At 45.3% G+C, this 15376-nt stretch overlaps 1 protein-coding gene across 1 annotated transcript in view; it reads left to right on the top strand.

The window, feature by feature from the left end:
- The first annotated feature begins 318 nt into the window (after positions 1-318).
- Zyg11b (zyg-11 family member B, cell cycle regulator) overlaps positions 319-15376 on the top strand; it is a 48492-nt gene continuing 33434 nt past the window's right edge. Inside the window, exon 1 of the mRNA XM_051172085.1 lies at positions 319-379. Within this exon, the coding sequence (XP_051028042.1) occupies positions 350-379 (30 nt within the window). The 5' untranslated portion in view covers positions 319-349. The remainder of the gene's footprint in view (positions 380-15376) is intronic.

Below are 15376 nucleotides of genomic sequence, written 5' to 3'. Positions count from 1 at the left end.
CGCTTTGAGAAGGGAAGAGTCCGTGCTGGGACGGGGCGGGGCCTCTAGGGGGCGGCACGGGGAGAGGGGCGGGACTTCTGGGGGGGCCGGGCGCGGCCGGCAAGGGGAGAGGGGCGGGGCGCAGCGGGCGCGGCGAGCGGGGCGGAGTCTGTGTTTCGGTCCAGCTGCGGCTGCGGCTGCGGCTGTGGGCTGTACTTCAGAGGAGCGAGGCCGACCGAGGCCTGGGCCCAGCCCGGAGCCGCTGCCTGACCCGAGCCTTCTGGAGCCCCCGCACCGGCTGGTCGTAGGCTCGGGCTCGGCCCCGGCCCGCCCCCGCCGCCGCCGCCGCTGCACGCAGGGCCGAGGCTGCATGCCGGAGGACCAGGCCCACGCAGCCATGGTGAGCTAGCGCGGCCTGCCTACCCCCTCCCCGCCCCCCCTCCAACCCCCCGGGTGGCCGGGGGACGCTGGGCAGCCGTTCTCACCCCTCTTCCCGCCCCCTCGGCCTCCGGCCCTCGTTCCCCATCCACCCATAGGAGCGAACCCCTTTAGGGGACATCCTTTAATATCCCTCTTCGGTGACACCCTTTTGTTCCCCCCCCCTCCCTCCCCCGTGACAGCCTCCTTCAGTTCTCTTCGAGGGATTTCTCCTCCCCGCCCCCCGCCCTGTCCTTAACCCTTCCCTTTCTCTTTCTCCTCAACCATTTTACCTTTCTCCTCTGTGATCGTTAGCCTCCCCTCCCCCCCTTCCTCCCTCGTTTTCGTTCCGCACTTTGCTTGTTTTCCCTCTTCGACCACTTTCACCATTTTTATCTCCACCGCCCCTTTTCCCCCTTGGTCCTCGACCATCCGCGTTTCCTCTGCCCCTTGTCGAATGTCCTCGGTCGCCGGCTCGCACGTCTGTCCCCACTTCCTTCTGTAGGGGTCTAAGCAGGAACAATTTGAAAGCAATTGCTTCCTGGGAGCTGTTGGGTGGGCACGTACAGATTGGTAGCCTGCCTTTCTTTTTTCTGTTGTGGATGGCGGAAGCAGGAAAGATTGGAGGTATGGAAGAATAGTCTGGAGGCTTTACTACCTAGTGCCGCTGCAAAAACCTGAGTGATTGATGGTGTGTTACACAGTACATATTGTGGCCTTATGGTATCATCTGGCCTTTTGACAGAAATAACCAAGCAGATTTTGAAATGTTTGAGTGTGTTTTCATGTGGAGTTACAGTTTGGGAAATTAAAAATCTTTTGTAATTTACAGGCTCGGCAGTTGTTGCTCAGAACAAATGATTTGTTTTTGTTGGGAGGCAGAGGCCAAGGGCATTTGAGGTCTGAAAATCAGCCTGGCAGATTGTGACAGTCTTCCAAATACCTTCCTTGTAAAGGGTGCGTTTGTTTTGCCCTTTCTGTCCTTTCTTGGAGGAACCTTTTCTTTGCCTCTGCTTCAAAATGGCTGTGACTACAGTTCATTCTTAAGTGAGTTGAGTTTCCTGTGCTTTGCAGTATACATATGGACAATTTTTGTTTCATTGTATACAATAAGCTAAATTCTGACTTCTGGGAGGAATATTACATTCTAGTAAAAAAAGAATTCTGGCTAATCATCATAGTTTCCTAGGTTGTTTCCCTCCATCTGATTTTTAGGGAGGTAATTTACTGTCATTTAACCTGTGAACATTCCCCCAAGGCCATTCATCCGTTGTCACTCTGCCGCAAACTGCCTCCTTCACTTTTATCAGTGTCACTGTGTGGTAATCTGTTCCTTCCCAAGGAAACAATTGGGCCTTAATTCCCTTTATTCCCATTTGAATGATTTGATTTATGCTCTCACTTCCCCACCTGACAAATATAGCCTCACACTGAAATCTGAGCCACCCAGCAGACTTACTCAGAGTGAGTAGATGTGTCTTTTGGTGCAAAAAGGAATATAGTGAGGTGTCGTGGTAGCTCTTTTCAGGCTAAAGAGCCATGTTGCTGGAGACAGTAACGGGCTGCTGGGCTTTTGGAAAGGAGGGCCTTCCCCCTGAGTATACAAGAAGGATTGAGATTCAAGAGAGTCGTTTGAGCTGGGCCTAAAAGATGAATAGAATTTAACGAACCATTTGAGGAAAAAGAAGAAAGCTTCATTATAAATGTGAGTTATGAGAACTGGGTGTGGTGGTGCATGCGTGTAGTCCCAGTACTGGGGAGGCAGAGACAGTTGGATTCCAGAGTTCGAGGTCAGCCTGTCTATAGAGTGAGTTCCGGAGCAGCCAGGGCTACACAGAAACTGTAGTGAAGGATTACTTACTTGCTGCTTGGAATGATGGAAGAAACAGGATGTGTAGTAGGAAATGATGTGAGAAATATATTGTCTTAGTCCATTTAGGTTGCTATAACAAAATGCCACGAGAAGGCTAACTTATAAACAACAGAAAGTTTTGGAACATAGAAAATTCAGGGACAGGCACCAACACATTCAGTGTCTGAAAGGGGCTTTCTTTTCCCCCTATGAATATGTGTATGCGATATGCATATAGTGTATGTACATATGTGTGCATAGGTGCATAAGTGCTCGTGTACGTGTGTATATGTGTGTATGCATGTGTACGTGTGTGGAGGCCAGAGCTTGGTTTTTTTTTTTTTAATGTGTATGAGTGTTTTGCCTGGGTACATGATGTGCACTGCAGGTGTGCCTGCTGCCTGTGTAGGTCAGCAGAGGGGGTGAGTTCCCCAGGAACTGGAGCTATGTATGCGTGGTTGTAAGCCATTGTTTGGGAAGTGAACTCTGGTGCTTTGAAAGGGCAACAGGTGTGCATAACTGCTGAGGCATCTCCAACTCCCCTTTACTTATCCGAGTGTTTTGAGGCAGACTTCCTTACTGGGCCTGATGCTTGTCCCTTTGGATCTGCCTGTCCCCGCCTCCCAGCACCAGGGTTACAGGCCCACATCGCCATGCCCTTCTCTGGTGTGTGTTGAAGATCTGACTTCAGGTGCTCAGGCTTTCAAGGAAGGCACCTGTACTGGCAGTTACTCCCCAGCTCTCCTTTGTTACGGTCCTTCAGCAAGCCTCAGTGTAGCCCAGGCTGCTTCAGAACTCACTCTGGAGCCTGTGGCTCAGGCCTGGGATCCCAGCACTTGGGGAGTGAGTTCGAGGCCAGCCTGGTCTACAAAGCGAATCCAGGACAGCCAAGGCTACACAGAGAAACCCTGTCTCAAAAAATCCCAAAACAAACAAACCAACCCTCAAAACAAAAAAACCCCTCCCTCTGAACTGGAGGACGATCTTGAACTCCTGATCCCCCGCCTCCGCCTCTCCTAGTGCTGAGATTTTCATGTGTGCCTTGGCACCTGGCTCATGTGGAGCTGTGTGTTGAACCCAGACGCCTGTGCGTGCTGAGCAAAGACTCTGACAGCTGAGTCCCCTATTTTGTTTTTAAGAGTCTTATTACATAGCTCTGGCTTGTGATGTAGTACTGGCTCGTCTCCAGCTGGAAGGTGTCTTCCTGCCACAGGAAGGGCATCATGAGGGCTGGCGTGCACCACCATGCCAAATATTTCCTGGGAATTTTTGCCCTGGTTCATCAATGGCATATTTTCCCTCTATCTCCGTGTGATGGAGGAACAAGGCTGCTCCTTGGGGCTTCTTTTATATAAGGGCACTAGTCTCATTCAAAGGGTTCTGCGTAGGTGATCTGATCACTTTCCAAAGGGTTTGCCTCCTTAAGCATCACCTTGTTGGCGAGAATAGGCAGTCAACATATGAGTTTGGGGGAAACACATTCAGACCACAGCAGATAATTGGGTATTATTGTGTTTTAAACTTTGTATTCAACTAATGAGTTGTTCTTGTTAAAACATGGACACACAGTAAGAGTATATGGGAGGGTGAAGAGGGAGAATACTGGGCCATTGTGTGCTAGAAATTGCTAATAGGGGTACTTTTTGTTTTCTTGCACAGTAGTTTGATATAGTTAGTAAATAATTGAATGATTATTATAAAGCTTTGTATTATGTCTTTTCAAGTATTTGTTGCGGTGCACTTTGAATACTTGAGGTATTTAAGGCAGAGGCTCTCAGCGTGTACTATGAGTCAGGGAGGGCTTGAGCCTGACTGCAGGTTTCATCTCTTACAGGAACTCTTGCAATGCTGATGCCTCAGACTTAAGATACAGCCCTGACCTTTCATTCACCTAACACTGTTTCTGGAGTGCCACCTGACTGTTTTAATTGGGAATGCCACAGATTGTAAAACAGGTGTTGTGGTCCCTGCCGTTATATATGCCTTTATGTATGTAGAGTAGTTTTACATGTGAATGGTTTTAGCATACTTCAAAATGTGCTAAGAAGGCTAGGCCTGGTGGCACACACATTTAATCCCAGCACTCCAGCAGAGGCAGGCGGATCACTGTGAGTTCGAGGCCAGCCTGGTCTACAAAGTGAGTCCAGGACAGCCAAGGCTACACAGAGAAACTGTCTTGAAAAACAAAACAAACAAACAAAAAAGTGCTAAGAAAGACATGATAGCATCATAGAATGTGACAGTCAGTGTAATTTTGTAAAGGGTCCTTATTTCAAGTGAAAACTTGAGGAATTAACTTAGAAGAGCTCTGTTACGGAGAGACTAGTGTGGTTAGAAGGAAGCCCCTGTGCAATTAACTTGCCTCCCACGAAAGTCAGGGAAACCCTGATTGTCCTGCCTACTCAAAAGATAAAAAACAAAAGCAATAGCAAAACCCCTTCAGTCATAAAATCTCTGTTATGCAGCTCTTTCATAGAATATATCTCAATAGCTATATTTTACACTTCTAGCTGTTACTATTGATTAGAGTCTGTCTCATCTTTAGAGTATAGCACATTGGTGCAGAGATGGTTTGCGGCCAGCTGCTAAGAACTGGGCAATATTGTGTAGGCACCTTGGTTACAGTGGTTTAATCGAAGAGCTTGGGAGGCAGAGAGGCAGATTTCCGAGTTCAAGGCCATCCTGTACTACAGAGTGAGTTCCAGGACATCCAAGACTACCCAGAGAAATCCTGTCTCAAAACAAAACAAAACAAACAAAAATGGGCACAGTGGTTGGTACATGACTTTAATTCCAGCACTCCAGAACTCAGGAGACAGAGGCAGGAGGATCTCTGTGAGTTTGAGGACACCCTGGTCTACAAAGCGAGTCCTGGACAGCCAGGGCTACACAGGGAAAACGTGACTCAAAAAACTAAACCAAACCACTAGAAACAACAATATAATAGCTTGAAGTGAACTGCCTTCCACATGCTCTTGTGTTTGACGTTGACTTCCACATGGTCATCCTGTTGTAGGTTGTGGAACCTCTAAGAGGGGGTGGCCCACCCGGGGGAACGCACTGCCACAGGGCAGGCTTTCTGAGTGGAGGCCTTAGCCGTTTGCTGTGTAACTGCTGGTGGGATTGGTGGAATGTAACCAACTGCTTCGTTGCCACTGATGTGGGGTTCCCTCCAGGTGGAAATGTCCCTTCAACTGTGAGCCAAATGTCCTTCCCTTCAGTTGTTTTTGTCAGGCAGTTCTAGCACTGATGAGAAAAGTCAGGACACAGAAAATGCTGAACGTAAGGAGTGCAGAGGTGCGAGGGGCAGGGCACAACTGTAGTGCTTCTGAGCCTGTGGTAGCTGGATCGCTTATGTTAGAGGTCTACCCAAGACTGTCATGGAAAAGGGGGGTCCTGCCCTTCCCTGAAGAGGAAGGGGATCGGTGGGAAGGGGACAGGAGATTAGCAGAGGGGACTGGGGGCTGGTGCATGCCTTAGTCTCTGGGGACGCTGGGGCAGCAGGAGGTCAAAGTCATCATGGTGGTCTTGAGGTCAGCCTGTGATACAGGAGACCCTCTCTCAAAAAGCAAAACAAAGTAATGAAAGTCACTAAAGGCAGCATGTAGGCTAGGCAGGATGTGTTCTAGAAGCTAGGGGTAGCATCGAGGGTCTGGTAGATGAGACAAACCCACCTCTGATCAGATTGAGGAGGACCCTGTTATCTTGAAAAGCTTGTTGTTGTTTGCTGCTTTTCTGAGATGGGCTCTTGCTGTATTGTCCAGGCTGGACTTGAACTGGTAGACTTAGGTAATCTCTGCCTACCCTCCCACATGCTAGGACTACAGGCACAGGCTACTGTGCCCAGGCGGAAAGAGTATGGAATAGTGCTATATTTGAGGTGAATTGTGGAATATGATCTAAGATGGGGACAGCTTTTATTCAGGCCACTCTCACTGTGTTATAGTAGCAGTGATTTATTTGAAATTATTTCAGAATTATTACTATATTGTTAAGTGTGTGTATGGAGGTCAAACAGTAACTTAGAGCAGTCCTTTCTTTCTGCCTCTGGGACCTGAGGATTGAACTCAGGAATCAAACTCAGGTCCTTAGGAGCTCAGATTGTAAGTCTTTCAGCAAGTGCCTTTACTCGCTGAGCTATATCACCAGCCCAGTGGTAGTGATTTAAATTGGAGGAAAGTATATAAGAAAATAAATGGCAAGGATCTGCCATACTGCTTTTTGGTTAAGTGCATTTCCTGTAGGGACCTCTCTGCGGAGTTGGAAAGGGCAGACTGTTGAAATTTTGCTCAATTCTCAGTTTCTTATAAACTGCCTTTAGGGATTTATGAGATTATTAAAAACAGTACACATACCTGTAAGGAAGGTACAAGAAGATTGTGAGTTTTAGACCAGCCTGGACTAGTAAGCTTGACTCAAAAACAAAAAACCCTGAAGGGTTTGGAGTATATATAACTCAGTCTTAGAATACTTGCTCAGCATGTGCAAGGCATGGTGTTAGATTCCCCAGGACCACAAAACAACAAAACATACACTTACTAAAATCCTATATTCTTTACACAAGAGTTCTTGTAAAAGTCATGTTTTAGAGTATTAGCATTTCCTAACTTTATTAAATTTTTGGTTGCTTTTAAAGATTTTTTTTGGTAGCTGAGCATATTGGTACACATTTTTAACCCCAGCGCTGTGGACACAGAGGCAGACAGGGCTTTCTGAGAATTTGAGGCATAGTGAGTTCTAGGCCAGCCAGAGCTACACTGTGAGACCCTGTCTCAAAGAATATATATATATATATATAAAACATTTCTGTGGTGTTGAGTATTAAACTCAACTTTGTTCCTGTACGGCAAGTGCTCTTCTCTGAGCTGTATCCCTGTCTGTTGGGTTGTTGATACCATCTTTACTGTCTTGTGGTGAGTGAGTATAGATTATATTAAGTATTTAGTCATCCTGTAAAAATATATGAGACACATTACACTTATAGGAAGCTAAAAGTTAAGCAAAGAATAACTTTAATCATGTTCTTTTAAATTACTTAGGTTTTGTTTTTGTTTCTTTTGTTTTTTGAGACAGGGTTTCTCTGTGTAGCCTTGACTGTCCTGGACTTGCTTTGTACATAGGCTGGCCTCGGATTCACTAAGATCCACATGTCTCTGCCTCTCGAATGCTGGGATTAACGGCGTGTGCCACCACGCCTGGCCCTTATTTATTTATTATGTATACAGTGCTCTGCATGTACACCTGCAGGCCAGAAGATCACCTTACACATGGTTGTGAGCCACCATGTGGTTGCTGGGAATTGAACTCAGGGCCTCTGTAAGAGCAGTCAGTGCTCTTAACCTCTGAGCCATTTCTCCAGCCCCAAGTTTCATTTTTCTTTCTTTCTTTTTTTTCTTTTATAGCCCTTGCTGGCTTAGAGCTCACAATATAGACTATGCTGGCACACAGCCTCAGAGCACCACCTGCTTGTCTCCGATGTGCTGGGATTAAAGACATGTGTTGCCATCACCGACTAACAATGTTTTTAAGGTTATTGAATCCCAAGAATACATCTTTGTTACCTTCTGAATAAATAATACTTCCTTAAGGCTCCAAAGTATGAAATATAGTTAGATATAGGCCTTGTCACATACAGTGTCTATTCCTTGTTATAAGACAGGGCACACTGGGCATGGCAAAATGTACCTGTGGTCACAGGACTTGGGAGACTGAGGTAGGAGGGTCAAGAGTTCAAGACTAACTACATAGGGAATTGGAGAAAGCCAGCCTGAAGTGCCACAGGAGACCCTGTCTCAAAAAAACAAAACTTGGCCTGGAGAGATGGCTTATTCGTTAAGAGCACTTGTTGGTCTTGCGAAGGATCCAGGTTTGATTCCCAACACCCACATGGTAGTTTACAACCATCTATAACTCCAGTTCTAGGGGATCCTGTGGTCTCTTCTGACCTCAGAAAGCAATGGGAATACATGTGGTGCACACATACATTCATGCAAACAAAACACTCACACAAAATGAATAAATCTTTTTTTCTAAATAATATATTTATTTATTATGTATACAGTGTTCTGCCTGCATGTACACCTGCACAGAAGAGGGCATCAGATCTCATTGTGGATGGTTGTTAGCCACCATGTGGTTGCTGGGAATTGAAGTCAGGACCTCTGGAAGAGCAGCCAGTGCTCTTAACCTCTGAGCCAAAATGAATAAATCTTAACAAAAACTAGATTGTGGCTGGGAGATGGCTCGCTTGATAAAAGTGGTTGGCATGCAAGCATGAGGACTAGAGTTTTGGTCCCCAGCACCCATCTGAAAATCTTTCTAGAACCTGTGGTCCGACTGCTGGGGAGTCAGAGGTGGAAGATCACTGGGCTTTCTGGCCAGGCCATCTAGCTGAATGGGTGGATTCCAGATTCAGCGAGAATCTGGTGGAGGGTTTTTTAAGTGTGAATTTTCTCCCGGTGGAGTTTTATTGAATAAGAGTTTAAGAGGGGAAAAAGATCCCAAGAAAGAGGGGTGGCGAGGCCATTCATCAAGTGATGGCACTTGCCACTGAGCCTGATGACCTGAGTTCAGTCCCCGGGACTCAAATGGTGAGTTCCAGATTCTCTCTTAAACAACAACATGGTCTGGTAAGAAGACATAGCTAGTAAAAGTACTTGTCATTCAAGCCTGGCAGTCTGTGTTTGATCCCAGGCACCCAGGTAAAGGTGAAAGGAGAGACTGACTCCAAAGTTGTCCTATGACTTCTGTATGTGCCACATGGCACGTACATCCCCCGATTCCATACACTAAGCAGACATACATGACAGTACTAACAGGCTGGTATGGCTCAGTTGGTAGAATGCTTGCCTAACATGTAGAAGAAATCCTGAGTTCTATTTTCTTTTTTTTTTTTTGGTTTTTTGAGACAGGGTTTCTCTGTGTAGTCTTGGCTGTCCTGGACTCGCTTTGTAGACCAGGCTGGCCTCGAACTCACAGTGATCCGCCTGCCTCTGCCTCCCGAGTGCTGGGATTAAAGGCGTGCGCCACCACGCCCGGCTGAGTTCTATTTTCTAACACTTAATAAACCAGATGTTATGGTGCATACTTACCTCAAAAACAAACAAAACCCCCAACAAGTGTGGTAGCACACACCTTTAATCCCAGCGCTAAGGAGGCAGAGGCAGACAGATTTTTTACAAGTTTGAGGTTCCTGCTCTACAATAGAGAGATCCAGACTAGCTAGGGATACATAGCGAGACCCTGCTTTTAAAAACTAAATTAAAAACAACAACACAGTGTTTCTAAGGGTAGGTACAATTTTACCGTCCTTGATCCATGCTGACAAATAGCCTTCATGAAACACTTTGAATATACGCTTTAAGCATTTAAGTATTTCTTTGGGAACTGGGAAGGTGACTCAGTGGGTAAAGGGCCTGCTGTGCAAGCATGAGGGCTTGAGTTTGGCCGCTTCGCATCCACGTCCAAAACTGGGCATGGTGTGTGGGCTGTAACCCTAGCAGGGTGGGAAGAAAGTGTCCGGTCTCCCGAGCTTATTGGTCAGCCAGTCTAGCAAGTTGATAGCTTTTTTGTTTTGTTTTTTAAAGATTTATTTATTATGTATACAATGTTCTGCTTGCATGCACACGTGTGCACTAGAAGAGGTCCGTAGATCACATTATAGACGGTTGTGAGCCACCATGTGGTTGCTAGGAATTGAACTCAGGACCTTTGGAAAAGCAGCCAGTGCTCTTAACCTCTGAGCCATCTCTCCAGTCCTTGTTTTGTTTTGTGAGATAGAGTTTCTCTATGTAATAACCCTGGCTGTCCTGAAACTTGCTCTGTAGACCAGGCTGTCCTTGAACTCAGAGATCTGCCTGCCTCTGCCTCCCAAGTGCTGGGATTAAAGGCCTGAACCACCACCGCCAGGTCTGCGAATTGATGTTTTTTAAGTTCAGTGAGAACCCTGTCTCAAAACATAAGATGGAGAGGGTCAAGGAAGACACCAGTTATAACCTCCATCCTACACACACACACACACACACACACACACACACACACACACACACAAATGAATGTTTTATTGATAAGCTGTGCTGCCTCCAATACTTTGATGCTAATTGTGATGAAGATTGTCAGGTCTATAAAAAATTATTCTACAATATTGCAGAAGAAGAAAGAAAGCAAGCCTGGGAAAGCCCAGCATTAAATCACTTGGCAGGTAAGCGAGAGGACCAGCTTGGCTCCCTAGGACCCACATGGGTGCTGTGCGGGTGTGGTGGCTCACCTCTCATCCCAGCTTCAGGGGATCCCCAGAGCAGTCTGGCTAACCAGACCAGCCTTCTCAGTGAGCCCTAGGCTTGACAGGGAGACCCCGATTCAACGAATAACATGGAGAGCATTTGAGGAAGAATGCGGATAACGCACACATGGGTGTGTCTGCATACATGTACACCGACAGCATGTGAACACATGAACATGAAAAGGGACAATAAGAATGAGAATGTTGTATTTCCTGCTCAGCTTTTGTTCTTCTCTGTTATCTGAGGCAGTAGATCCCAAGATTTTTTTTGTCACTGAAAACCTTCAAGAAACACAACACTGAATCTACCTAATTGTGAGTAGGAGTAAAAGCTGGTAGGAGTTCAGTAATGTTGCTAAATGGCATTTGATACTATACTCTTGATTTTCTTTCTTTCTTTTTTTGAGACAGGGTTTCTCTGTGTAGCCTTGGCTGTCCTGTACTCCCTTTGTAGACCAGGCTGGCCTCAAACTCACAAACATCCACCTGCCTCTGCCTCCTGAGTGCTGGGATTAAAGGTGTGCACCACCACGCCCGGCTTTTTTTTTTAATTTTTAAATTTCATTTATTATTATTGGGGTATATAGCTGCTACAGCCTGGGTGTGGGGTCAGAGGACAACTTTATGAAGTCAGTTCTCTGCATTGGGCTCTAGGGAGCCAACTCTGACCTCAGTTTTTTTTTTTTTTCTGACCTCAGTCTTGCACAGCAAGTATCATTTACTGCTCAGCCTTCTTACTAGTGCCCCACCCACTCTTTAGTGTAAAATTAAGGGCTTTCTATGCCTGCTTTAGCTCCCAAATAATGACGTAGAATCCTGTTATATTTACTAATAAGCTTTAAGCTCTGTAGCTCCACTGAGCTATTCTAATCCGTCTATGCTGGCCTGCTTCCCAGACATGTGCCATCTTAGTCTCACCTTAGCTCTCTTGCTCTATCATGTCCTCATGGTGACCTTCTCTCTGCTCTTTACCTTGGACCCCGTCCTGGGATCAGAAGTCCCACCTTAACTCTCCTGTCCAGCTATAGGCTTTTCAGCTCTTCATTAACCAATCTTAAGTGATGGAGAACAATTTTTATACACATTGAGACAGGACATGCTTCATAATAATGACAATGCAAACGTTCTAACTGCCACCAAATCTCTGGATACAGAAATCAGCATTTGAATACACAGTGCACAGAACCATCCTCCAATACTTTGGAGATGAGGTCTCACATATCCTAGCCTGGACTGGAACTCTTTACGTAGCCAAGGACAACTGCATTCCTGGTCCTCCTGCCTTCACCTCCCAAGTGCTGGGATTGTAGGAGAGTATACATATAAATCTGTGGACTCCTGCAGTTCACATGGAACCTGCAAGGTGGATCTAGCTAGTTTGGTCTTACAGGGCTTTTTAAATCATACATTGTGTTGCACAGTTAGGATGTGATATGTTCACACGAATAGTGGTGGGTTCACAAAGGAGTAACTTTTTTAAAGGAGTAACTTTTTTAAAGGAGTAACTTTTTTAAAGGAGTAAACTTTTGTGTTTGATAGTGTTTCATGTATGGTAGGACACAGAAATAGTTGTTGACTAAAATGTTGACCATGGTAACCCTGGGACCTTTACAGCGTATAATCCTGGTTCTTTGCCTCTTAAAGTCTTTTTTTTTTTTTTTTTTTTTAAGATTTATTTATTTATTAATATGCATATAATTCTCTACCTGCAGGCCAGAAGAGGGCATCAGGTCACATTATAGATGGTTGGGAGCCACCGTGTGGTTGCTGGGAATTGAACTCAGGACCTCTGGAGGAACAGTCAGTGCTCTTAACCTCTGAGCCATTTCTCCAGCCCCGCCTCTTAAGTCTTATTCCCAAAACTTACTCTGTTTTTTTTGTCTAGAATGCTCTTCAGTTCAGTTACTTTATGGTACAATCATTACTAATGAGCCTGCCTGTCTCTCCAAGTTGTGAGCTGTTTGAGAATGGAGATAGCGATGTATTTCTCAACGTTGTGTGATAAGCACTTAGTATTTGAAATAGAAAAATGTTGAGATAGAAAAGTGTGTAATTTGTAGAGGATTGCATATAGCGATGTTCACTGTGATGTGAGTTGTGAAAGAGGGGAACAAATTGAACTCTTAAGTTCCTGAGGGAAAACGTTTGATGAGAAGAAGTACTATATCAGATACTTTTCCTTTGCCAACTTTTTGGTACTTCGACATAGCACAAATATTTTGTTAACGAGTTGGGTGAAACCAGGTCCCTTCATCTAAATATTTGCAAATCGTTTCTCTGTAATTTGTGGGAGGTAGTTCTCTAGAATACAGAAATTTTTTTCCACTTAGTTTTATTAAAAAACAAGAAACAAAAAAACAACAAACTTTGTTTTTTCTTTGTAGAGGAATGTTAATTCAAAACATGGCTATTCTGGCAAGAGATCCAATCCAAAGACCTTCTAGATCTATGTGATCCAGCTGGAATACAAACACGCCTTTAGTCCAGGAGACGGAGGCAAACAGATCTGAGTTCATGTTCTTTTTATGTTACCAGGCTGCAGTGAACTCCTACACTCTAGGACTGCAGATGAACGCCAGTGCCTCTGCCTCCCGAGGGCTGGGGTTAAAGATGTGCACCACCACATCCGGCTCGTGTCGTCTCCTAAGGACATTTAAAACAAGTTTTTGTTGTTGTTTGTTTTGTTTATGAGACAAAAAATTATTTATTCATTTTCTTCATTTGAAGTATTCCTCGATGACATCCTGGACCTGAGTAGTCCTTAGCCACTGCACAACTGCAACCAACCGCTCTCCGTGGCTTCCCTCTCCATCTGTTTCACAGAGGCCTACCCATTCCCCCAGGTTCTTGTTGTCATTGACCTTAAGTCAGGTTGGTCTGGTGCTCAGCACACAGTGCCTCCACCAGCTTGACATACATGGGCTCATTGTAGTTGGATGCCAGCACACGAAGATAGGCTGCTAGGCCATCATGGATGAGGGCGGCCTTCAGCACCTCTTGTAAAGCAGTATTGACTTCCACTACACCTCCAGCAACATGCCTGCCTCAGCCATGGCGGCGGGTTACAGGTGAGGCTGAATCTTGAACACATGCAAGCCTCTGCCTCCGCACAGCTCCAAGGTGGCAGGGGAAAAAAGCTACAAGTTTTGACATAGTTTGTAGTGTCAGTCATTGCTGTGGTCTTAATCTTTGGACAATCATGTCTCTGTGCCTCTACTTACTGATTATTGTTTTTAATGATTTTCTGAGTTAGGGTCTCATGTAGCCCACGCTGGCCTTAAACTCCTGACTAATCTGTCTTTACTTCCCAGTGCTGAGATTATAAGTGTGTACTACTGTGCCTGGCGCTCTTGTTTCTTAAAGAAAGGGTAGTAAGATTTTAGCAAACTAAAGGTAAGTACTGTAAAAGAGTTTAAATTTTGTATAAACTTGATTTCTTAGCTTTGAAGAATGTATTAACGAACTTTTGATACCATGACCCTTATTTCACTGGTGCTTATATTTGCTAATAATATAAGGATCTTGGTTGATTGGACTTTTGCAATGCTGAGGTCCAAACCCATGGCCTTGTAAATTCTAGACAAATGCTTTATTTACTACTGAGCTCTATTCTCAGCTCAAATATTGTAGCATTTTATTTTACTGCTGTGGTTAGATTTGAATTCAGGGCCTTCTGTATGCTGGGAAGTGCTCTACCATGGGGCTGCATAGACAGCCTTTGTTGTTTTTTGTTTTTGTTTTGAGACTCTCACTGTATAGCTTTAGCTGGCTTTGGACCTACTGTGTTGCCCAGAATGGCCTTGAACCTGCTGTGTTGCCCAGGGTGTCTCACCTTTCTAGTGCTGGGATTACTGATGTGTGCCATCATGCTTAGCTTACTTTATTATTTTAGAACTGGTTTTCTCACACATCCCGGACTCTCCTATATCACGAGATAGTCAAGATATAATGGTCCAGTGCTGGACGTGGTAGCACACGCCTTTAATCCCAGCACTCAGGGAGGCAGGAGCAGGAGCTCCCTTGAGTTCAGTCCAGCCTTGGGTATCTAGTGAGATCCATCTCAAGCAAACAAGCAAGCAAAAGACCTGAGTTCCAGCACAAAACACAAGCAAAAAACTCCCCATATGTCCAATAGTTCATTTATTTTTATTCATCTTTTTTTTTTTTAATGTGCACTGGTGTTTTCCCTGCATGCATATCTGTGTGATGGTGTCAGACTCCCTGGAATTGGAGTTACAGACAGTTGTGAGCTGCCTTGTAGATGTTGGTATTGAACTCAGGAACTTTGGAAGAGCAGCTAGTACTCTTAACTGTGTTAACTGCTGAGCCAGCCCCAATATCTGTATTGTTGTTGTTGTTGTTGTTGTTTTGTTTTTCGAGACAGGATCTCTCTATGTATCCTTGGCTGTCCTGGACTCGCTTTGTAGACCAGGCTGGCCTCAAACTCACAGTGATCCACCTGCCTCTGACTCCCAAGTGGCTGGGATTAAAGGTGTGTGCCACCCCCCCCCCCCCCCAGCTAATACTGTATTCTTGAAGACCATCCCACATGTGTCCTTGAGACTACTTTGTTGACCTTCCTCATTTGTAAGATGTTGTCAGAAAGGGGTAGAGTGGAGGGATTTGATTGTATGTGGTGTCAGGTGACTATTTCTAGAACTCTGACATGGTGGAATCAGTGGGGACAGGACTGTAGCTCAGTGACACTGTCCTTGCGCAAGAGGTGCTTCTGGTGAAGGTGTGTGACTGGAAGTCAGAATGGGCATGTGTGCACTCACATAGTGCTTGTCTGCGTTGCAGTTCCACCCATGCTAGCTGCAGCTCTAACCTTGTGACTTAACGTTTCT

Source organism: Acomys russatus, chromosome 29 (assembly GCF_903995435.1).
Source record: "Acomys russatus chromosome 29, mAcoRus1.1, whole genome shotgun sequence".
Lineage (NCBI taxonomy): Eukaryota > Metazoa > Chordata > Mammalia > Rodentia > Muridae > Acomys > Acomys russatus.
This window is presented reverse-complemented; position numbering and strand designations above follow the sequence as displayed.